Source organism: Lacerta agilis, chromosome 10 (genome assembly GCF_009819535.1).
Source record: "Lacerta agilis isolate rLacAgi1 chromosome 10, rLacAgi1.pri, whole genome shotgun sequence".
Classification (NCBI taxonomy): domain Eukaryota; kingdom Metazoa; phylum Chordata; class Lepidosauria; order Squamata; family Lacertidae; genus Lacerta; species Lacerta agilis.
The window spans coordinates 48959577-48985478 of record NC_046321.1 but is presented as its reverse complement, the minus strand read 5'-3'; the positions used below and the strand labels follow the sequence as shown (position 1 = coordinate 48985478).

General features: G+C 40.5%; 1 protein-coding gene across 1 annotated transcript in view; it reads left to right on the top strand.

Moving 5' to 3' along the window:
• PNPLA8 (patatin like phospholipase domain containing 8) overlaps window positions 1-25046 on the top strand; it is a 35331-nt gene extending 10285 nt beyond the window's left edge. The window contains exons 5-10 of the mRNA XM_033163484.1: window positions 146-240; window positions 667-838; window positions 1646-1703; window positions 11369-11563; window positions 20591-20786; window positions 23713-25046. Coding sequence (XP_033019375.1) covers window positions 146-240; window positions 667-838; window positions 1646-1703; window positions 11369-11563; window positions 20591-20786; window positions 23713-23987 — 991 coding nt within the window. The 3' untranslated portion in view covers window positions 23988-25046. The remainder of the gene's footprint in view (window positions 1-145; window positions 241-666; window positions 839-1645; window positions 1704-11368; window positions 11564-20590; window positions 20787-23712) is intronic.
• Window positions 25047-25902: the final 856 nt, after the last annotated feature.

Below are 25902 nucleotides of genomic sequence, written 5' to 3'. Positions count from 1 at the left end.
TTGCCTTTAAATATGCCACATTTCCCAGGATATAGCAGTGGATGATACTGAAAGCTTGATAGCTAGTGACTTAAACATACTGTCACTTGGCTTTTACTTAACAGATGATAACTTGCATAACATTTTTGGTTTTTTTGTGTTACAGGGGTTTAGTAGCACTTCAGACGCTTCGTAAGCTAGAAGAGCTCACCGGAAAGCCGGTTCATCATCTTTTTGACTATATTTGTGGAGTGAGTACAGGTAAATAGTCCTGCATGGGCTTCTGAGCAGCATTCCCCATCACACTGTTCAATTACATTATCTATGGCTTCATGTGATGTGCAGACCAGGCCATTATTTTCTTACACTCTAGGTGGCACTATAAATGAATGCTTAATGTGAATATCTCAGTTATATTAGCATGCATTTATCAACTTCTAAACTCTACAAATAATTTGTCCTAAAAATATGTCTCAAAAATATTTATAATCAGGTTGCATAGACATTGAAATAATATTTACATTCCAGGGACCAAAATAATCCTGATTTTTTTTAAAAAAAAGACTTTTAGAATAGTCAGAGTATAAATATTTTTATCTCTTTATGCTGTGCTCCTATAAATGATGCATTAGATAATATTCATATAAAATACCACATTTACAATTTATGAATCATGTTTGCTTTTAGGTGCTATATTGGCATTTATGTTGGGGTTATTCCATATCCCTCTGGATGAGTGTGAAGAACTTTATCGTAAACTAGGAACTGATGTGTTTAAGCAAAATGTCATTGTTGGGACAGTTAAAATGGGCTGGAGCCATGCGTTTTATGACAGTGAAATCTGGGAGAAGATTCTTATGTAAGTTAAATTTATCTATTGATTTGTTTAAAATCATCACTAATTTTGCTTCAGTATACATCAAAGTATTAAATAGGCACAGTCCTCATTCTACTACCTTGTAAATTCTAAGAATTCATATCACAGTGACAAATGTTATTGCAACAGAGGAGTATAATATTAACTGCAAGTAGATATGGTGACACCTGTCTTTAGAGTCTGTGGTTGGTGATTCTTTAAATGGTTTTTGTGTGTTCAGGCTGCCAAACCATTTGAAAGCCTTTTAATATAATTTTGTTTCTGACAAAAAAATTGAGTTGGGACCCTCTGTTGTCTTTTTACATGCCCAACTGCTCAATAGCTCTCTTCATTGTGATTCATTATTGTCACTAAAATTCCTCACCACCTAAGGAATTTTGTCTGTACGGTAAAAATGCTAAAACTGTGGTAAATGTTAATGTGTTCTTGCCATTGGTCTAAAAGAAAACAAAAATGGTACAGTTAACTATTAAGTTAGTTGAAATTCAGTTCCATAGATTTCTGTCGGAAGTAAAACATGACTAATTTATCAAATTGATTTCAGTAGAGGCTACAGTCAGCTGATTTAGTCTGGATGCAGTCTAGTAGAATCCAAATAAATGATCTCCCCTGCCTAAGCATTTAGAGCAGGAATATATAGTATGTGAGAATAGTATGTGAGAAGGAATGACAACTGAAGATCAGGGCAGCTGTATTTCTTTAGAAATATAAAAAAACACAATGGCAGACAACATATTAAAAATAAAATAAAATTGTAACTTGTCATGTTTTTTTTTCCTTTTTCCATAGAGAGAGAATGGGATCAGATGTTATGATTGAAACAGCCAGAAATCCCATATGTCCTAAGGTCAGTGCACTTGATCAGGTTTTTTATTTTAATGTACTGCAAACATGTAAGATTGTTTAAGCATATGTTGCACAACATTTCTATTAGTTGTTGTTTGTCTTTGTTTTAGAACTCTTTTCAGTGCTCAGTTCCTAATAGCATGTAGGAAATGGGCATTTAAACATGCAAGTGGGTACAGAATTTAAGTCTGTAGGCACATTAATCCAGTGAGTGTTCATTGGAAGTTAAAAAGTAAAAATGTGTTCCTGAATCTTGACAAATTCTAAACCAGATCCATAGTAGAATAGAATAGAATAGAATAATTTTATTTATACCCCGCCCTTCCCAGCCAGAGAACCGGGCTCAGGGCGGCTAACATCAATTAAAATCACAACAAAAAACATAAAAACGATCAATTTAAAATAACAGATTAAAATACAAATTTAAAATTCAATTAAAACTGCAGGTCTCAATTTCAAAATAACCCACCAATAAAAGATGAAGCATAAATATTAAACAGAAACCAACCCAAAGGCCAGGTGGAACAGCTCCGTCTTGCAGGCCCTGCGGAAAGATGCCAAATCCCGCAGGGCCCTGGTCTCCCGTGATAGGCTGTTCCACCAAGTCGGGGCCAATATTGAGAAGGCCCTGGCCCTAGTTGAGGCCAACCTAACGTCTTTGTTGCTCGGGACCTCCAAAAGATTATCACTTGAGGACCTTAAGGTCCTACATGGGACATACCAGGAGAGGCGGTCCCTTAAATACGAGGGTCCCAAACCGCATAGGGCTTTAAAGGTCAAAACCAGCACCTTAAACCTGATCCTGTACTCCACCGGGAGCCAGTGCAGCTGGTAAAGCACTGGATGAATGTGGTCCCGCGGCAAAGACCTGGTAAGGAGCCTCGCCGCGGCATTCTGCACCCGCTGGAGTTTCTGGGTCAGCTTTAGGGGCAGCCCCGCGTAGAGCGAGTTACAATAGTCAAGTCTGGAGGTGACCGTCGCATGGATCACTGTGGCCAGATCAGGGCGAGAGAGGTAGGGGGCCAACTGCTTAATACGGCGGAGATGGAAAAATGCCACCTTTGCTGTGATTGCAACCTGTGCCTCCATAGAAAGAGAGGCATCAAAGGTTACGCCCAAACTCTTGACGGAAGGCGCTGGCACTAGTTGGGCCCCCGCAAGAGATGGGAGTTGGCCTCCCAACCCCATGTCGTCCCGACCCAGCCAGAGGACCTCTGTCTTCGAAGGGTTTAACTTCAACCGGCTCCCACGCATCCATGCAGCCACAGCCTCCAAGCACCTGGCCAGTGTGTCTGGGACCGAGTCAGGGCGGCCGTCCATCAACAGAAAAAGCTGGGTGTCATCAGCATATTGATGACAGCCCAGCCCGAAACTCCGGACAATCTGGGCAAGAGGGCGCATAAAGATATTAAAAAGCATCGGGGAAAGGATTGTGCCCTGCGGAACTCCACACACCAAGGAGTGTCGCGCCGACAATTCCCTCCCTAGCACCACTCTCTGTCCCCGACCTGAGATAAAGGAGCGCAGCCATTGTCGGACTGTGCCCTGAATCCCCACGTCGGCAAGGCGGTGGTCTAAAAGATCGTGGTCGACCATATCGAAGGCTGCTGACAAATCTAAAAGAATCAGCAAGCCCGAACCGCCTCGATCCAGCTGTCTACGAAGATCATCTGTTAGCGCCACCAAAGCTGTCTCGGTCCCATAACCAGGGCGGAAGCCGGACTGAAACGGATCCAGAGCCAATGTTTCATCCAGAAATCCGCTAAGCTGTTCAGCAACCGCTCTCTCAATTACCTTACCCAGGTACGGAAGATTCGAAACTGGGCGGTAATTGGATAGATCTAAAGGATCTAAGGATGTTTTCTTTAAGAGCGGACGCACCACTGCCTCCTTCAATTCCTGTGGGAAAGTCCCCGTGCCAAGGGACAAATTTATGATCTCACCCAGAGGGGCCCGTACCTCGTCTGGACACGCTCTAATCAGCCAAGATGGGCACGGGTCAAGGGGGCAAGTGGTGGGCCTTCCAGCTTGGAGGAATCTGTCTACATCGGCAGGGAGTATCCGATCAAAGTGGTCCAATACTGGACCCGAGGACAGTCGAGGGGCCTCCAGTTCCATTATTGTATCCAAATTGGCAGGGAGGTCACGGCGGAGCAGCAAGACTTTCTCCGCAAAAAAGCTCGCAAATGCCTCACAGCTATGAGTCGAATTTGTATTTAAATTTGGTTGTCCCTCTAGGGTTGTTAAAGACCTAATTATTCTAAAGAGTTGTGCTGGGCGAGAGCTAGCAGATGCAATGGAAGCTGAGAAGTAAGACTTCTTTGCCGCCTTCATTGCCATCTCATAGGTTTTCATAAACATCCTATAAGATGTTCTTGAGGCTCCGTCGCAAGCACGCTGCCATACTCGCTCTAGCCGTCTGAGCTCCCGCTTCATTTTCCGGAGCTCCTCAGTAAACCAAGGGGTCCGGTTTCGGCGGGGTCGCAGAGGGCGCTTAGGTGCGATCTCATCAATGGCCGTCAAGAGTCGGTTATTCCAGTCTTCGACAAGGTCATCTAATGAGTCGCCAGGGGGGGCAGGGTCCCGCAAAGCCTGACGGAATTTATCTGGATCCATCAGCCTTCGCGGGCGAGCCAAAATAGGCTCGCCACCCGAGCAGGGGAGGAGCGGAAAGTCAATCTTGGCTCTCAGAGCGTAGTGATCAGACCATGGCACTTCCACAGAGGGGAGCATGATCACATCTATGCCAGCACCAAAGATCAAATCCAGTGTGTGGCCTGCTTGATGTGTGGGGCCCAAAACAAACTGGGAGAGCCCTAGTGTCGCCATGGAGGTCACTAGGTCCAGAGCCTGTGAAGAGGGAGTGTCATCGGCATGGACGTTGAAGTCTCCCAAGACCAGTAGATTTGGGAACTCCAAGGCCCAGCCCGCCACCACCTCCAACAGGTCTGACAGGGTGGCTGCTGGTGCGCTGGGTGGTCGGTACACCAGCCAGACAGCCAAGTTCTCCTTGGAACCCCACACAAGACCAACGCATTCAATACCGGAGATCGCCGGTACTGGCAGAGCTCTGAAAGAGCAACCCTCCCGGATTAACAATGCTACTCCTCCCCCCCGACCCACAGTCCGTGATTGGTGGAGGATGGAAAAACCTAAGGGTGCTATCTCACGTAGGGAGACTACTTCACCTTCCCGCACCCAGGTCTCCGTCACGCAAGCCAGGTCAACCCCCAGCGAGACAAAGAAGTCACGCATGGTGGCGGTTTTATTGCCAATGGACCTGGCATTGCACAGCACCAATGACGGAGGTGGATAATCCCTGCTCACCCTACCCTCGTCCTTCGGGATGGGGCGTAGATTGGAAGGGGTTCGAGCATTATTGCATCTCAAAGCCCTTCGCCCGTAGTGATATCTAGCCCCACCGCCATACCTCCCTAGCCCTTCAATAGTGGAGATCCCAAGCTTCATGTTAGCCTCCCCAATAGGGGGGTAACAACACCTCGCTAATAAATCATCTTTGGGCCAATGGAGGGGTGAGTATTCAATATGGGAGATGTGTCTAAAAGATAAACCCCAATCCGCCACACCCCGGCTGGGGCAGACGTTCACCCCGTGATTCTCTGGTTGTCAGTCCCTCTCTCCCTCCTGAAGAGGGTGAGGTGCTGTTGGATCTGTCTGTGATTGTGGGAATATTAATGCAGCATGGGCAGTAAAATGAGGATCGCTAGCCAACAGAGAGCCAACTTCGGGTTCAGAAGGCCTGTCTATTCTGTCTCGCCAAAAGTGTAATGGAGAAGGTCGATCCTTCTCACAAGTTGTTAAAGGTCCAGGTTGAATGCTGGATTTCTCCAGGCTGTCCATGGCAAGAAGTTCTTTTGGTGTTATTGTCGTGCGGATATTGGAGGGGCCAATTTCCTCATCTCCAGTAATACTTGAAGGGGAAGCGTGGAATTGCCCTGTTGTCTTATTATGGGGTGAGGAGTTGGATGTCATTAAATAATGAGCCCCAGGTGCTACAGTTCTTATATTTTGAGCTAAAACCTCAGTCCTTATATTCAATAGTCTCTCCTTCAAATCTCGTAGTTCTAGACTAACGGGATTCTTTTCTTCCATTGGGGAGTTAATATTTTTGGTATTGGACTTAACTTCCCTTGTCCACATTTGCTTTGACTCTTTGCTGGGGATCAGTTGCTTCCTTGTATCATCCTTGAATACCCTCACTGGGCGGAGAAAATGAAACCACCATAGAGTATCCTTGATTTCCATAAGACGAGATGGGAGGGCTGATGTTCTGAAAGTCATAAATAGACGTGTAATATTTCCCATCGTCGGCAGGAAGTGGTGATTTTCTAGATCTATATTTCGATGATGGCAATTCAGGAGTTGAGACAAGGACATGATGATTTGCCTGCGGTTCATCCACCTATGCTGATATTGGTGGATCTCTAACATTAACTGGTTCATCTGCAAAATTCGACAGGACCTCACTTCAACCGAGGTTCGGGTTTGTGGGTTGTTAACGTCATCATTGTTTGTCCCCCTATTACACCTTTGGACATTGGAAAGGGAAGAGCTGGTGTCCAATTTTTTCTGAATGTTAGTTATTTTGGTAAAAATTTCATTTAGTCTTTGAAGGACCAGGATCGTGGTTTCAGCTGACAACAGGCAAATCTCTTTGTAGGGGAGCATATCGGAAGGTGGCTGATTGCAGGCTCCTCTAATGTCTTGTTCTAGAGGTGAGGATACGTTGGCATTAAGAGCATTGGGAGTGAGAGGGGCCCCTCTTTCTGCCCTTGCTTTTTTGGGCAGGTTGGCTTTTGGGGGGGTAGGGGGGGAGGTCAAATTATTTTCATCCTCCTTAAAAAGGGAGGGAGAGATTCCCCCAGTATTGTTACTCACTGTTTGCTCTGCCTGTTCAACCTCCACATCTTGCTCAATTTGCTCAGTTTGGTCTGCTTCTGAGCTGGGGGGGATGGTCTTGGCTTTCTGCCGATTCCTTGATTTAGGGGGGTTAAAGGTCCCAATTTCACTTTTCTGGTTCTTTGAACCTTGTTTTCTCTTTCTGGCCGGCATTTCCGTAATTCCAGCAGTTGGTAGAGTTTTGTTGGTCAGAGTAAAGTTTCTACTTGATCAGTCGGGTTATTATTCAACTCGGCTTCTATCCACCCACCTTAGCGTTCCTCAATTCGCTGATCACGTTGAGCCATAAAGCAGTAAAACAGGCTTAAATGGGCTTTAAAAACAATACAAAAGATTGTAAAAAGAATAATAAAACAATTGCCAAAGGCTAAAACAAACAAAGACCAGGGAAACAGCTATCGGCTAATTAGAAAGTAAATTGGAGCGGGGGAGCTGCTCTAACAGGGCTGCTGCTCCCGTCGCCATCTTGTAGCATCTATGGAGGACAGTCAAATAATCTGCTCAAGAAGAACCATTGAATCTGCTGCCCAAACTGTGTCCTTAGTTCCAGAATCTGCACTGGGTGCTATGTAATTGTGCATGAAAGATGGAAACTGAGGCACAGTAGGATGAGTGCATATATACTTTAGCCACCTAGATTCCTGAATTTCTTGGTCACCCTTGCAAAGTTCAATATGAACACGATTCTAATTTTTGCAGTATGTGTCTTCTAAGCAAGCAGTTGCCAGTGGGGAGAGAGTGACAGGAAGAAAATCAAGGAAGAGGTTCCCTGGCCACTGTCTTTCTTTAACCCTAAATACTTGGTATTGGACAAAAGGATTTCCACCTCATCTTTTGCCATGAGCCTGGAAGAGCTTGTACAAAACCAGCTATAATTGGGCAAGGCATGATTGTCCTGTGCCTGAGCTGAGTCATGTAATTTATTCCTAGTACCCATTTAAGATCTGGACTGTAATGAAACATCTAGTTCCAATCCTTCAGTTTTACAACTTCTGGGGACACTTACAATAAATATGTAAACAAAAATAAAACAATACAAAAATGTTTCAAAATACTGCTTAAACAGCAGGACAACAAAGCAGTTCAACAATATACATACATACATACATACATACATACATACATAATTTTATTTATACTCCACCTTTCCGCAGTTCAAACCATGTCTTATAACGTGGGGAAATAAAACCTACAACATAACAAAAGTAGTCATAAATAATAAGTTAAAAATTACAAAAAACTAACAGCAACAACACCCTGGCCTAAGAGTGTGTTCAGCAGCGTCAGCTTTTGTAGCTGGAGTCAGTCAGGGCCCCACCATCTCAGGCCTGGTGGAAAAGGCCTTTGAGACAGAGAGCAGCTGCTCTTCCAGAACTCTCAGCAAATGGTCAACAAGATAAAGCACTTTTAAATGGTCTGACTGAGTAAAAATGTTTTTGCCTGGCATCAGAAAGACTTAAGATTCAGTATTAGGCGAGTATTAGGATTTTCTACCCCTGGCTTTAAGGGCTAGACCTGGCCCTTCTACTCCTTCAGTCCTGACCAAGGTGAATATATTGGGGGAAACTGATCTTCAATGCTGATCTTAATGCAGCCATGCATACAAGACCTGCTGGTCTTTCCTCAGAGCTGGCCAAGTGTGCCTCACACAGAGTCGGAAGAACCATTTGAGGGGGAAAAGGACATAGATTTTCATCTCTGCCGTCCTCTACAGAGGAATTCCTCAGTTTTTCTTCTTCCCCCACGCAGGGCTTTTCCAACACCCAAGTGGGTGCTGGTTTGCCTGTTTCTCCATCTCGGCCCCAAGTGGGTGCTGGCTTGCCTATTATGTCCCAATCCAGCAGTGGCTCATTTCAACAGTGTGGCAATATGTCTGGTAACTTAAATGTTCAGTAACAGCAGCTTCCTTTTACTCCTGACTACAGGCTGTGGCAAAGGATTTTATTACCCCTTTTCAGCCTGCTTCAAATGCCCAGATGTCAGAAGCATAACCTGTTTCAAGTTCTCAGTTTTTCACGAGCACTGGGGCTCCCTCAATCTGTAGTACTTCAGCCTGCCTCTCAACTATCAGCAGTGGTTACTTCTGCAGCTGTGGTTTTTGCTGAAAGCAGGGATGTTTCTTCTCCAGGTCCTCACTTTCTTAACTGTGGAGAAGCTCTTAATAAGTACTCAAGCCCTGCTTCTCAGCAGTAGTCTTGTTCTCCAGCAATAGTCTATCCCAGCAATAGTTTTCTTCCCCAGAAGATCAAGATGCAGACCTGATTGTAGTCAATAAGGAAGTGGGTGGTCTTGATACTGAAGACTGATTCATATTGGCTTTTCCTAGGCTCCTGTTACTTTCTGTTGCTTTGCAAATCAATGGTGGCTTTAGAATTGAATGCTCTAGCAGAGAGAGTTCATTCTTTCCACCTCCAGGGCTCAGGGTCTCTGTACAGGTAGGGTGAATTTGGCTTGCGTCATTAAATACTGAAGAGCATTGGTTTGTGTTAGCACTATCTAGAAATGTACAAATCTGTACATTGCCTTTGTCATAGCCAAGTAATATACTTTATGAGTGATATTTCATTTCAGCTTTGCATGTGAGAATTCTGTTTTTAAGCTATTTTTTAAAAAATAGAATGATTTTACTTTGTAATTGGGCTGAGAAAAACAGTACGACAATAGCATAAATGCAGGGTTTGAGTGCTTGAGTCATGATTTCTCAAACAAAGGCAAATTCTTAAATGGGATACAAATAGAAATATACACCCACTGACTTGTTAAGAGTAACCATTTAAAAGATGGTATTTGAGCTGTGTGCATCATGATCTAAATGTCTCAAATATTTCTGATGCTAATTTTTACATGATAGGAAATAGTATTGCACTCACTGTTAACTGTAAAGTCTAACCTATAAATCTCTCTTATATGTTTAGTTCTTAGAATTGTTCTGGGGTAGAAACTTGCATACTTGTGTAGGAGGTTAAAAGTAGCCTTTCTTGGGGGTGGGGTGGGGGGACATTAATTTATTTCTAAGCATGTTAAATGTGGGGGCTATTCATTCTGCTTGCCTTTAGGTAATTTAGCAACTTAACTATCTCATTGTATTCAGCTCCATCATTCTCTTTTATGAGCACAAAACTGGTCACTGCTGTATAAATGAAAATTCAGAAGATATAAGAACTGTGAACACAAAAACTAGTGAATGATTTTCCAAATCTTACCTTGCTTCCTAAGAGGCTGATATTCAAAATGATTCTGTCTACAGAATACTTGGAAGATTGCTTGTCTTATGGTAGCTTTTAGTGTTGCATTGCCCACCTTATTTACAGTTTTAACTATGAAATAAAAGTAAAAAGTGTGTTAGTGATTCCACATTTATAAAATATTTTATTCATTTCAAGTGTTTTTATCCCCCCAAAACCTGTTAGAGTGGGTTATTGTGAACAGTAATAAAATTGCCCCTGCCCTCAGCTTTGCAATCTAAAATACAAGATGGGGAAGAGCAATTGGGAACAGAAAGGGGGAAAAGAAAACTCAGAACCTTGATGTTCTTTCATTGCTGTTTACCTAACAGAAAGGCCAAAAAATAATTAGAATCTCTATTAGCTAGGTCAGGGGTCGGCAAGGCTTACCAGGCATGGGCCAGATCACTCCCACGAGATCCTCCGTGGGCCAGGCCAGCGCAGCGCAGCGCTGGAAATCGCATCTGCACATGTCTGCAGCGCCAAAAATAACTTCTGCACATGCCCAGATGCCAGAAATCGTGCCTGCGCAGAAGCAATTTTCGGCATCTCGGCATGCGCAGAAGTGATTTCCGGTGCTGCGGACATGTGCAGACACGTTTTCTAGTGTCTGGGCATGCACAGAAGCGATTTCTTGAGCCACGGAAGAGAGTCCCTATGCCGCCCTGCGCCACTTTAGTGCAGCGCATGGGAACTCACTGAGCATGCGGCTCTATTCGGGGGTGGCTCGTGGGCCACTTAAATGGCCTCCGTGGGCTGCTTCCGGCCCATGGGCCGTAGGTTGGGGACCCTGAGCTAGGTTAACCTGTTTCAGCTAGGTTAACCTTTTTTCATAGATTTGCATCAGTGAAACTGCCATAAGCTAATCTGCTTTCCTTACATTACCATATATCCAAAAATAATAATAAAGTTGCTAAGTAATCTCTAAAATTTTTGCAAATTATTTTACCTTCACAAACTGCAGTGTTTCAAGATACTGTATGATAATGGAGTTAGTTGGTTTGAGCATTTTATCTTTTACCAAAGCATATGATGAAGTCTTTATGAATTATCACTCACTTTATGCTTGTGTGATAAATTTCCAATCTAAGATCTTCAGATGTGAGGAATAAAAACAGTGTTAGGGATGTACATGTTCCTGCCATCTTCTGACTCTGTGTGGTTGATTTCTATTTTATATCTTTTCCTTCTCCAAAATTCAGGTGATGGGGGCTGTCGAAACTCAGTTAACTATTCATAACGAGTGCCATGTGTTACGTTTTCCCCATTGATCAGTAAATATTTGTTTTCTCTTTGTGAACTTTAAACTACTAAAGCACTTCTATAAAACCTTAACTATTATGGCATCCTCTAATCAAAGTGTTAGACTGATAAGACCATTTAAGACCGTCAACATTGTTATATAACTGAGTGTGAAAATAAAGTTTGTCTAATAAGGTGTATGTGTCCCATTTCTAACCACTGAAGTTGTAGGAAACAGTTATCGGCTTCATTTAATGTTTTGTTTCCCTGTTCTTGTCAGGTGGCTGCAATAAGCACCATTGTAAGCAGAGGGACACCGTTGAAAGCCTATGTATTTAGAAATTACAATCACCTTCCCGGAGTCAAGTCTCACTATCCTGGAAGTTGCCAATATAAATTATGGCAAGCTATCAGAGCATCATCTGCTGCACCAGGTTACTTCCAGGAGTATGCGCTGGGCCATGACCTTCATCAGGTTGGTTGTAATGTTGCTTTTCTTTAAATAATAATAATTAGATTTCTTTGTGGACAAAAATGATCTAGGGGAGAATGGGAGTTAAAATGGGATTAATTATTTAACAGCAAGTACTATTAAACAAGACTGCATCTCATTTCACATATTGCTTTAAAGTGAGCCTTACATATGTACCTTATATGACGCAGGCATGATTTAGACATATGGTTACATATGTATGATAATAGTTTGTGCACTAGGGAAGCAAGATTAACCATGGCTCCTTGCCATGAATTCAGGCAGTGAAACACTATTCAGTGTTCATACTGCAATATTGATTTCAGTAGTTCAAAGAGTCTTCTGATTTCGGTGAATTGCTTAACCTTACAATAAAGGTTTCATAGTTCTGTGATCTCTCACAAAGCCCTGCGTGTTTCAAGGTATGCTGACAAACTCTAATGCCAGGGCATCTGCTGTGAGGGTTGTATGCTGATGCTAATTAATGTTTTCACTGAATGGAAGAGTCCTTTGATATGTGGCATTAAAAATTCATTGCATTTAGTTCTGCCTCCTGCCTAATGAACCAGTTTATTAAGTATACCAGTTCTTTGATGTGTGACAATATTGAGAGTCTTAAGGGCTGCTTCATATGTTGCTAATTTGCTAAAAGTAAAGCATTTCTGTGAGGAAGGGGCATGAAACCCAGATCAGCTGTATGGCATTTTTCCCCTAAAAGAAAAATGGAAGCCGCTCTTAGAATTCTGTTCATTTTAAAATATTTTTATCCCACCTCCCAACAGGAACTTCGAGGTGGCTTGCAATTTTAAGAAGACAGTATGAAATAAAATTGCTGCACTAAAATCCAGCTCAAAGCTAAAACAAACAGAAGTGACAACAGTGTGTATAAATATGAATTTATAAATATGAAAAATAAATATTAATTGTCAGGTTAACAATAAATAGTGATTACATTGAATGGTATCTCAGCCATAGACTAAATTCAGCTGAAATGTGATTAAGTTTTAGTTGAACTAGACACAAAGGGTTTGGCCCAGAGATCCGTTGATGGTCTACTGTTCGTGTTATCCTCTCACTGGAGGATCGGGAAGGAACTATTTTTTGTTAATTCCTCCTTTGCCCCCTGAGAAGATGCCCTGTTGGGGTGTTGGTGGGTTGCAGAAAGAAGGGGGAATTGGCGAAAATCACTTCACTTTCCCCTTCCTTTTCCCTGCAGCAGCCTCCACCAGATCTCTGTTGCATAGAACTAAATTAATAGCTCTGTTCGTTCTCCATATTCGCTTGCAGTCTGTTCAGCAATGGGATTTTTCTTGGGGTAGTGTGCTGATTCCTACCTAGCAAAGCCTTAAAACTGCTTCGACCTTAGGTTCTTGTCTTCCCTTGTATATAGTCCCTCATGCTCTCAGTTCAGCAGCTGTGATCCTCTCTCTGAGTGCCTTGTTGACTGAAGCTCAGCAGGAGTCTGTCCGGAAGAGGATTTCTTTGGTGGCAATGCCAGCTTTACGGAATGGCTGCTCCAGAGCCTGAAGGCACTCTGAATGATGAAGCTGTTAAGAGATATTTGTTGTTAATACTTGTCAAGTGAGGTTTACAAACAGTGGTTTCTTAAAACAAAGCTTAAGGATACATGGCAGATAGTTCTATATAGCAGGGGTGGGAAACCTGTGGCCATCCAATTGTCATTGGACTCCCAACAGCCTCAGTCAGCATGACAAATGACCATGCTATAAGGCATATCATTATTCATTATTGCATCACTTAGCATATTTTATACATTTTTCTTAGCATCCTTAATGCATGCACTCCTAGGCTTATACGGTTTATAGTTCAAGTCGGTTATGAGGAAGGAGAAGTTAAGAGAATCTGCATTCCCATAGCACATGTAGTTTGATGCAAAGAGTGTTTCAGATGCTGCTCCTTCTTCCGACCTGTCAATAAATAGAACTGTTGTGACCAGTGAACTTTCTCAACAACCCAGACAGCAATTAGTCAGTATAGACTGAAATACCACCCACCGGGAGGTATAAATAATGATCAGTGATTTCTGGTTTGTGGCAGGGCTGGGATTCTGTGGTATATTAAACAAGTAGATAAAAGGGGGGGAATGCTACATATCTCAAAATGTTGCAAGCAGCTGCTAAAAGCAAAGGAAAACCCTGTGCTGTGCAGATCTTAAAAGGGGGCTTGTGATACAAAGAGAATAGGCTTTACTCAAGAGCTGTTTTCAACTGTTACATTCAAGTGCAACATTTAAGGGTCACAGTTCCTGTTACCTTCCAACTCATGAAGACTTAAACTTCCGCAGCGAGGAACATTTTGTATTTTGGGGTTTTTTTGTGACTCAGAAGTGAACAGTGCTTCAGAACAAATCTTGGGAAGCATTGTCTTCCAGGCAAGCAGGATAGTATACATATGCTGCTTTGTTGTTGTTTTTCCAAAAGCCCTGATTTATTTCTCCTTGTGCTTGAAAAAGTATTTCTCTGGAAGAATGGGGAGGGGGTGAGATCAGACCACTTAGGATGTAGTAAAACTTTCCAATCCACCCCTTCTCTTGTTCTCAAAGTTCCCTGCATGGTACAAGAAACTGGATTGCTTTACTTAAATTTTATTGTCACAGTCACTGCAGCAGCTGCCAGTATTTTTCTCTTTGTAACACCTTTTATAATCTGCCATCTGCTTAGAGTACTTCCTCCATTAACTGTGTGTTACACAACTAAACTCATTTTCATACTGTCGTTTGATAGATACTGTCAAAGTTTTCCAGGTGTTGGGCTTCAAAGAATCATAGAATTGGAAGGGACCCCCAAGGGCCATCTAGTCCAACCTCCTGCAATGCAGGAATCTCAGCTAAAGCATCCATGGCAGATGGCCGTCCAACCCCTGCTTAAAATCCTCCAATGAAGGAGAGTCCAGCAACTCTGAGCAGCTGCAGCTAGCATGGCCAGTGGTCAGGGATGATGGGACTGTAATTCAACTGCATCTGGAAAGCATCATGCTAGCTACCCTGGATTAGTGTTACATGTAGATGTGACTGCTAGTGGTCAAGTTCCTCTGCCGTACAGAATGTCAGCTGGCTCCTAACACAAAGAAGAATTAATTTTTTTGGCAAGCAAGCCCAATATAATTTCATCGCAACTTGTATTTCTTTGAGTCCTTTCATGAATTGGTTCCCATAAATATACCTTGAAACAATTTCACGGTTAAAAAAAAGGTAATAAAAAACCTCCGTATGTAAAAAGGACTCCATACATAACCAAAATTAAGAATGATTAAATAATTCCGTATGTGTAAAACAATTGTATTAGGACGAGCATATAGGACAAGGAGAGTGTGACCGTCACTGAAAGCTTTCATTTCATAACAGTAACTGGGAGCCTGTTTCCAACGTATGTACAATTAAATTTTGTTGTTTTTGTTCCCCTCTCTTGCCTTTATGAATAGACTTTATATCCACATGAGAACTTTAAGATTTTATGCAAGGTCTTTACTGTTATGCCCATGCTTCACTGTTAGGATCACTGTGTCAGTTACGTAGGATAATTTTTGAAATATCATTGGAGATTAACAAAACACAAGAAGCATTTCTATCATAACACGGGCTCAAGTTGTTAAAAATTGATAGACATGGAGAGGGGGGTGGGACCTCCTACTATTTGTGGCATGGAGCTAAGGGTGCTTGATTTCATCTCCTTGGCCATTTTCTAGTAACAGGACTTAAGCTGGGTATGAATACTGGAACATGATAAGAGTGCTTTGTCCCAGGAATGTCTCCCATGCCTTTCCGCCATGGTTTTAAATTCCAGTCCTGGAAATTGGCAGGGAATAGAACTGTGTGCGTTGAGGGCAGCTTTGGAATTGGGATGGGATTGTCAGCTGCTAACCCAGACATGGTTTTGGTACCCTTAATACCTCTTTGCAGTGTAGTCCAGCAATGCTTTTTATTCCTCACTCATCTGTTTAGACTAGAGGTAGTATTGTGCTTGCCATCAAAAATGAGAGAGGTATGAACTTGGAACTCCAGGGACTACAAAGGTGGCAGAACTGTGATTTGGTAACACTAGTGAACAGGGAGTGGAAACTAGAACTTTATAGCTATGACAGTTAAGTATAGACTTTGGCCTTGCACAATTTTAAAGAGAACTTGAATTAATGTCCTTTCTTTCCCCTCAAACACTCCTTTTTGTTTAGAATTGTGGTGGTGTCATTTTTCTGCTGTTGTTCAAGTATTAATTCCCATTTTGAATACTATAGAAATGGTTGTAAATCTTAAGCAATGCAAAAGCACATCTTTTGTGCTAAGTGAGTGTTTATTGAACACACAGCTTTTATGGGAGTCCAAGGGATACCAATAAATGTTAAAGATCAGTCTTAATTTGTTTATATAAATAAAAATCCACAATTCAGTGGAGTGATTGAAAGATGCTCATGTATCAAGAATGACATTCCATTAACACTTTTGTTATCATATTTTACCTTGACTGTTCCATCCTATATTTATCAGACAAAAGAAAGTGCTAACATTCTCAGAAGACAGCAATTTAAAAACCCGTTCTACGTACTGTATAGCAGAAGCCCATTATTCATATTTTAATGTTGAATTTAATTTTAAAATAGAACAATTCTGTAAGCGATTATTCCCTTGGCTAGTTTGGAGTTTTCTTTTTCACAAGCACAATGAAGGTAAACAGAGCAAGTCTGTGAAAATGAACTAGAAATGCAAAGCATGTCTGCACAGGCATTGAGGTGAAATGGTTGCTATGGAGCTAGCAAACTCCAAGTATTGGAATTGGCTTTGCTAAATCGCATCTTTCAGTGCCATGGGACTCAGTTCACATAACTTCACTGTGTCAAAGTAAAAAAACCTGTGTTTTAGGAAAAGGAAGAAAGTGCCTGGTACAGTGTAACTTGAAATTCCGGCTTTTTATTGGGGGGGAAATGCACAATAGGCTTTACATGTACGGTACTGTTGAAAATGAGTAACAAGATTTTAAAGTCTTAATTAGTAGTCTCCTGTTGAGTTTAGGATGGATGTATTTTGCCCTGGTTTTTGTTGCCATAGGTGTACTGATGCCACTTGTTACAGCACCAAATATTCCAGTGCCAACAGAACATTCTAAAAAGTGCTGCCACCAGTTGTCCTAGACTAGGCAGTAAAATACTAAATAGGAAGAATAAAATTTATTTTCTTGAGCGTATGAGCTATGAAATCTTAAAGAAGACAACTGGTAAAATTCCTAGCAACGTCTAAAAACCATACATATTAAGTGATTTCCTCCATTGCCCACCATGAACAGCAGGGAGGTCTGCAGCACTTTGAGAGAAAGGGAGAAGGAAATCAAGATAGCTCTTAAAGGAAGAAATGCAAGTCTTTAAAGAATGGATTTCAGTGGAATTTGACTTTTAGGTTTCTGTCTCCTTACTGCCATGTACATGTTTTGAGTAAAGCACGTAACATGGGACTTCTTTTTTAAAGAAAGAGAGAAAGAGAAAGGAAAACCTTGTTTTTTGCTCTGGCAAGGAACAAACAAAGCTAAGTTAGAAGTGACAGTGTTCTGCCCCATAATTTGTTTCTTTCACACTTAAAAAAAGTTCTTAAATAATAATAAAAAGTGGCGTAGATAAATTCCTTTGGCAGTTGCCAGTCTGACATTTAGAAGTCGCAATCTAAAAATAAGCAGATACTGTTATACCAGAAAGGGCCTGGAGATCAAAGCTCTGTGTTGACGATTGCGATAGCTGTCAAATACTTTTTTCTTTTTTTGTCAAAGCATTAAATTTGAATTTAATTCACAGCCAAAAGTGGCATAAAACATTTTAAATGCTCCCAGTGTGCTTATGGCAACAGCGGGGCAAGGGATCAGTGTAAGAATGCAAGAGTACAAAGAGAGGCAGGGGTGGCTCATGTATATTTGGGGACTAGTGAAGAGAGAAACTTGCAGTTGGAATAAGAATAAATAGGGAGCAGAGAAGACAAAATAGAGGGCAAGGAAAGGCAACATGAGAAGTGAAAAGAGAATAAATGCAATGAAGTGCTTGTCAGTTTTGGCCAGTTTCCACGCAGTTGAATAAAATCCAAGGCTTGTGCATACACTTCATATGGATGTTACTAGATCATTCATTTCAAAGAGATGGGCATCCATCATAACGATTTTTCTACACTTTAAAGTATCTAGGGATATGAGATTTAAAGATGCCATTATGTGGTTGGTCTACTCTTGTGAAATTTTAAATTCAGCTTTAACCTTTAGCGACGCAAAGCTTTCAACAAATGATCGAACTGCAGTTAAACAGATCCTCAGTTATGTTCTGTATTTACGAAAACAAATAGAAACTTTAGTTAGAGCATAAGTAAAGGCACAATATGTTAAATGTTCAAAACAGAGCATTTGTGAACTCTTGTTTGCCCTTTTGAGCACAAGTTGGCCATCTGCCTTTTGTAGACAGAAATATCCATGTAACAAGCTCATATGAAAGCCGTGTAGCTTTTGTCCATTTAGGTTTTCCTGTGTTCTATATAATGAAAACACATAAGGTTTGATAGTTTTACATGCTTAAAATTCATAGCATTGTACCGTGTGGTGGTGCTGTAGGAACCGAGACAGAATGGTCACTGGTGGGGTCAGTTTCATTAGGGGCACCCCTAGTGGCAGTTGGCCCTAGCCAGGCTGACAGAGAGGCCTTAGTTGTCTTTCCTGTCCCTTTCACAACTGTCAGGTGGAATGTGACTTTATTGCAATCAGTATGCCTTAAAAGGTATTTGCAGGATTATGCCTTTAGACTGTTGTAGCACATATGATGTAGAGTTATAGGAATCTGGTCTGCTTAAAATTAAATGTTATATATCCCAAGTAGATGCTGCTGCTAATATTTACTATCTTCAGCTTTAAAAGAACCAGGGTATTAAACTGAATTCAGTAGACTTATTCATAGAGCAAACACAGTGTTTACTATGGGTGCTGAGGCGAAATCTGATTTTAGCCAAAATTTTAAAATGTGCACTAAGAGGCTACTGTTCTTCTTACTTCTGCTGAAGGCACAATATACTAATTGGTCCAGAAAGAGTTCAAAAAGCTTTTGTAGATTGTATTGAAAGCTTAATCAAAGGACTTTCTCAACAGGCCAATGATCTGCATCCTACTTTATCTACTGCAGCTGTGGAAAAAAAGAGTTTCTGTTTTCAATAAAGAATTCATTGGAATGCAGTTTGAACAATATATTAAGTAGATGTGATCTGGATATTCTTGTGGTGGGATGTGATAAATTTAGAATTAGAACAGTTTTGTTTTTTTTAAAAAAAAATTTAGTCCCATGGAGAAACCAAAAACACTTGTCTTTACATGCCTTTGGAAACAGAATTTGGTTTCTCCTATTACAATCTCAAGGAAAAAAATGGTCCAAATTTCAAAGTCCGTTTCATAGACAGCAATACCTGCAGTTGGTTGTATGGGTCATTCTGCCCCCCCCCCCATGTCAATGCCATTATTTTGCAGATTCATATTGTGATCATTGCTTCTAACTGGTAAGATAGTCCATGATTCAGAAAGTCATTTTGATATGTGATTAGATGGAAACTTAATTTGGAGCAAGAACATCTTAGCTCTTACGCCCGCAGTTCAGCTTTCCAGACATGAATGTCACTGTTTTGCTGCTACAACCTCAGCTTTTCCCCCTGGGGTCAAGGACACCTCTGGGTCTTCTGAACCTCTAGGGTGTCATCCAGATACCCTGAAAAGGTGTTGGCCAGCAGCAGGGTGTTGTAGACAGGGAGGAGGGTCCAGGGGGCAGGGTGAGTGCAGAGGGAAGGGAAGTCTCCTAAATATCTTTGTTGTTGTTGTTGTTCAGTCGTAGCAATTCATAATCAAGCACAGCTTGTCAGAAAGATGACATTATAACCTTATATAAAGGAATCTTTATAACTGCACAATGAGCATTGCATGTGGGACACCACTTCTAATTAGGAAGATAGAACTAACAATTGTGCGCTATGCAATGGAAGAGCCTTGATTGTGTGATAAACTATATTGGAGAAAAGCTACTCCCATCACACTTCAGGCTAAGATGCAATATTTTATTTTTATTTTTGCTTTTTTTGCTGGAGAATAGGAGGCACAACTGTAGCTCCGGCAGGGTTTCAGCAGACAATTTATGTATTTGTGCACGAATAACCCTTTAATATTTTATGTGGAAATGTTTATTTGCAGTGTCTTGTACCACTAAAATATGATTCTGCTTCCAGCTGCTAAAAGGCTACAAGCATTCCCTGCAAAACAATTTTTTTGTAGGTTTCTGGAAGGCACAAGCTCAACATAGGTCCTGTTGAACTAGTAGAAATAAATGTCTCAAAAGGCTATTTGGCTTATATTCTAGGCTTGTAGTAAACATAGCTGCAATCAATGTATATATGTGCAAAAGAAGTGTCCATGCAGTAGCTTATGTACAAACTTATTCATTATCTGTTTTATTATGATTAAAATTTAAAGCATTGGACATATGCTTTAGAGTAGACCTGTGAGGACTGACCATGCTTGTAGGCGCAGAATTGCTGGCCATTGTGCTGGGCTGGGGAAGAAACAGAAGAAGAACTAGGGCAATGGAGTGACTGAACAGAGCTGTACCCTATACTAGTAGACCGAATCCTCCATAGTGCAACAGTTTTGTGCAGGGCCTCCCTTGCTCTCATCTAAAGCTTTGGCTGTTTTGTCTGCCTGGGGCTTTCATCAAAGGAATGATTGTTTAATATTAATGTATATATTTTACTTAGTTTAAATTACCCAAAGCTACTGATACTGTACATGTTTAGAAACAAAATTTACCAGTCACATAGAATCCATAGAGTAGCATTACTAATTAAATTGAGCATGTACAGCAGCAGTGTATTTTAAGTAGCTTCCTTGCTTCAGTATTGGCAGAAAGTGAATAAAAACAGAACACTGGGACTTTTTATTTGCATCTTGTAATATTTTAATGATACACCTATAGTTACGAATGGCTCAAACACCTTGCTTTTGTTCCTTTTTTTTTTATTCACAGGATGGAGGCCTGCTTTTAAATAATCCTACAGCTTTAGCAGTGCACGAATGCAAGTGTCTTTGGCCAAATGTTCCACTGCAGTGTGTAATATCCCTGGGAACAGGTCGATATGAAAATGAAGGGAAACCTAACGTCACCTATACAAGTCTGAAAGCTAAATTGACTAATGTCATCAGCAGTGCCACTGATACTGAAGGTTGGTACCTACTGGCTAAGGTTGTTTTGTTTTCGTATCATGCCTTTTTGTAGCTCTTTAGAGAGTTAAAATGCAGGTTTTCATGACTAGGAATAGCACAGCATACATGGATATTAAGAAAAAGATTTACCGGTAGTAAAAACATCAAAGGACATTCTGTTTCCATCAAGGGCATGTTTCATAATCTTTGTTCAAATTGAGATTATTTTGTTAATCCCTATCTCCCGCCATCCATGTGAGGATTTGGGGTTTAGTTCATATAAAAAGCCAGCATAAAAAGAGAATTAGAATGCATTGTGTTAAATCAGTCTGTGTATGAGTCTGTGTGTTTGATACATTTATGATTTAGCCTTTTTGTCAGACTAATATATTGCACTGGATATTTGGTGAATAAGGATTGTGCTGGCAGCTGATGATAAAGCATGCCAAATATGCATTTAAATTAACTGCTTGAGACTGTACCTTGATTATGTTGTTACTAAGCTCTCTTTGATTGATGAATACATCATATCTAAAAATGGGCCATAGTGCTGATGGAGGTGTTGCTTGCCTTGACATTCAGTAGGAATGCCAGAATGAGCATTAAAATAATCATGGCAAGGACTGGTATAGGTTTGAGCATGCTGGGAGTAGTGGTTAAGTAGGAACATAATTCTAAATCGCCTATTTTGATATTGTTGGAAAAGCACTATCTCCCTCCATTCTGCACATTCATATAAATTATTTTTAAGGACTTGTTTGACTTGAATCAGCAACACATTTGCCTCTTTTAAAACTGAAAACCTTCCAGGATTGATACGGAATACCACCAGGAGATAAATTGCATAGTTGTGTTGTGTTGCTTTGAAGAGAGGCACTAAATTAAAACAGGAGTGACTTTTAAAAGTGAAGTTGCGTAATGGTTTTTAGTGTGAAATCTATTTAAGATATTTTATGAGAAAGGCCATCTCGGTGGCATCCAGATGTTTTGGACCACAACTTGCATCCCCTTCCATGCTGGCTGGGACTGATGGGAGCTGTAACCTAGTAACACACGGAAGGCACCATATATATATATATTTTTAAGATATTTTATTATTTTCACATTAAACAACAAAAACACAATACACACACAAATACATAATAAGAAAGACATAATAAACACATTAAACAAAATAACAAAAAATAAAAGAAAACTTATACATACCTACATACACAGGAACAATAAGCTATCATTATTTAATTATAGTTTCTATCTTCTTTAGGGGGGGACTTCCCCCGTTCCCTCAACTGCGTTCAATATTAATATACTTTAGTAACTTTGTATCTATTTTTTAACATCAACCACTCTTCTTAATAGTCTTCAAGTTATTAATTAATCAGATATAATACAATACATTACTTAAACTGCATATCCTAAAACATTCCTAAACATTCAAATGATTCATAACAATACTTCTTATATACTATTTTTATCTAACATCAACTAGCTAAAGCCAATTCCACAAGCTAATTCTGCTCAAATATCCAATTTTTCACGATTTTTTAAATAGTCCTTAAATTTCTTCCAATCCTGTTGCACCTTCTCCTAGATCGGTTTATGATGATGATAACTACTATTATTACTAAAGGGCCAGGTGTAGCATTTCAGCAAGGATTTGACTACTCCGAAGGTGTCCCAAATCTCAAAATTGTATTCTAGTGGCCAGAGAACTGCCTTACTATTTACAATCGCCTGGCTTTAAAATTTATCGTTTAACAGCTGAGCCTCTTTTCCACCATTTACGGGAGTCGGAATACAATGAAAGGATTTCTGATTTTCTGGTCAAATGGTGGGCTAGGCATTATGTGATTAATAATAATAATAATAATAATATTTATTATTTGTACCCCGCCCATCTGGCTGGATTTCCCCAGCCACTCTGGGCGGCTTCCAACAGAAATCAAATACAAAAATATCAAACATTAAAAACTTCCCTAAAAAGGGCTGCCTTCAGGTTTTTTCTGAATGTCAGGTAGTTGTTTATTTCCCTGACCTGTGATGGGAGGGTGTTCCACAGGGCGGGCTTATGGGGTTGTTGTAATGATTGGTTGGTTACATAGCCATGGCCTTCAGATTATTCACTTCCCAAACCAGTAATGTCACTGTGCAACATTCACTTCTAAAGGTGAAGATACATTATTTCCTGTGAGTTAGCTGCTTAAAATACATTATTATTATTATTATTATTATTATTATTATTATTATTATTATTATTATTATTATTACATCATTAAAACATCTTATAATCACAGAAATTGTATCACCACCATGGGGTGGCCCTGATACAAATGTGGGGATGCAGTGGGCCAGGTAATGTTTGGTTCATTGTACGGGTATAGCCTCATGTTAACTGGCTTCCTAGAATGTAGAGCTGGATATGATGAATGTTCTAAACAGAAATAATTGGATATGCATCTATATCACATAGATATAGATGCATACCCACATAGTGTACAAATCCCAGTAACAAATGAGTACAATGGGCTGTTGAGTGCCCCAGGTACACGTACTTACTGACCAAGTTTGAGTACCACATTCCAGGCTGAAACATGCTTCCCTTAGACTATGTTTTATTTTAAAACAACTGTTTTACTTTCAACTTTTAGAGTAAGGTTGCCATCATCACTATTGATAAGTAAAACGACGGTAAGTAGATACTTGAACCCAAACTACACGTGTTGGTGGCAGAGTCATGTATTTAAACACCATCTAAACACCATTTAAACACAATCATACAAAAAGTGGAGTGTGGGGGTTCCAGTTTAAAAAGCAAGAACCCTTTAAATTTGGGAAGGGAGTGCTACACCTAAACCTATTCCTCATTCTTCAGTAAAGTGCAGCTGAAGTTTGCATGTGTCTTCCCAAACTAATGTTTTGTTTTTATTGTGTTGGTTTTAAAACTAGAAGTCCACACTATGCTGGATGCCTTTCTACCTTCAGACACCTACTTCAGATTTAATCCTCTGATGAATGAAGATATAGCTCTGGATGAAAATCGCAAGGAAAAGCTTAATCAGTTGAGGACTGATGGCATCCGGTATTTAGAAAGAAATGAAGAAAAGCTGAAAAAAGCCGCTAAAATATTAGCCCAGGAGAAATCAACTTTGCAGAAATTTAACGACTGGATAAGATTAAAATCTGACATGTACGAAGGGCTTCCAGTTATTTCCAAATTGTGAATATGTGAAGTTTGTAAAGTCTCAGGTGTGGACCTTGTTTCAGAAATCGGTTCTGTGCTAAAAGGGATCAACATTTATTAGTCATTATGTAATTACTTGTGATTATAATGAACACGATAGGCTGGGGGAAAGTACTTCGGTCAGCAGTGGCACACTAATGGCACTTAAAGCAGACGGAAAAGTTGCCACAATCTCTGATTCTTTCCCCTCCTATTCCCCCAATCTGGAGCCCTGGGCTAGATTGAAGGTAGATTTCTGCAGGATGCAGATGAGGGTAATGATGCCCCTCGCACACCTTTTTGCATTGGTGGAGGTGCATCCTACTTACGCAGTGGAATCTAAGGATTCATGTCTGGGTTTTTTTCAGTTTTTGAAGTGAAGATTTTATTGGATATCTGTTCCTAAACTTCCTCAGAAGTGCAATTCTGGTATGGCTTGGTTTTTTTTTAATCTGACATTTGATAGGGTCTGCCTAAATTTGTGACAATTATGGGACACAAATTTTGTTATGTGTTGGAAATGCAGACCAAAATCATGTTGACAAAAACAAAATGTGGTTTACCTGTTAACTAAAAATGTTTTTGATGTGAGAATAGGAAACAAACCAACTGGGCAGCCTGCTCTACAAAGCACTTATGCCAGAATAAATAAAACTACTCTGGTCAAATAGAAATTATTGGAACTAAACTGTCTGATATCAGATTGGATTGCAATGTATTATAAACCTGCAGTATTCTACAGGTTCTTGGCACTGCCACTAAATGCCATCCCGTCTATTTAATGGCAATTTAATTGCCTTATCACAAAGTCTGTGCATGTTAACAATTTTTTTTGTATTTTAAAATAATGTTAAAATGCTTTGTATATTGTGCATTGGGTCTCAATAGTTTATCCAATTTATATTATCAGTATTTGGCTGATTACGGTAAGGTCTACAGTAGCAACCTACTTAGATTTTTCAGAACTTTTAAGTTCAAAGATTCTATTCCAGAGTAATTCCCTGTCTAAAAACAACACAAACTCATGTCTTGAAAGTAAGGAAATAAATTTGTAACATGATTTCTTATATGTTCATAGTACTGTATGATATATTTAGTGATATGTATACTAAGTCTGGTTACTGGTAAAAAATAAACAGGTTTACTCATGTGCCTCATATTCTATGCCTGAATTGCTCAAAGACTTGAGTTTTAACCTTGTATAACTTTGTATACAGTCAACATGACTTCAGTACCAGTGTTTAAGATAACTCAAGACTCATTTATGCTAATCATGGTTCATTCTGATACGCTAAAGTGGCAATGGGGGATTTCAAACACTCTCAAGTTGTGTTTATTCATAAACCCCATGAATGCCTTGCATGCCGCCCTTAAAAATCTCCTTCCTGGAAGGCTTGTTTGTGAGATCTTGGTAGTCAGACACAGACGTGGCAATATGTAAAGTATTTGGCTTAAGCAATGATATCTATGGTTAAGAACTTTGTTAAGATCAGAAATATCTAGTTGGAAAAATAATGGACCACTGCTGTCAGTTGGCTTGTCAGTACTGGATTAAAAAGACCATAGCCATTGGTTATGATGGCTATACAGGCAGTGAACATTACGCATGGGGGTTCCATTCCTAGCCCCTGGGTGCATCAGCCAAATGCATATAAGCATGCCCCGTTCTGGCCTGCCCCTGCCTTCCAGCTCCAAAAGGACCTGTGCATCAATCAGACGTGCCTAAAATGGTTCCCGCCTGTATACAACTTCCAGGTTCAGAAACATTCTGCCTCCGTAGACCAGTTGCATGGGGGAGCAACCCTTGGAGAGAATTCTTGCCTTCAGTTCCTCCTTGTCCCCTTCTCAGCTAGATGAACATTTGGGTTGATCCAGCAGGGTGGTTCTTATTTTAATTGGCTATAAGGCCGCCAACT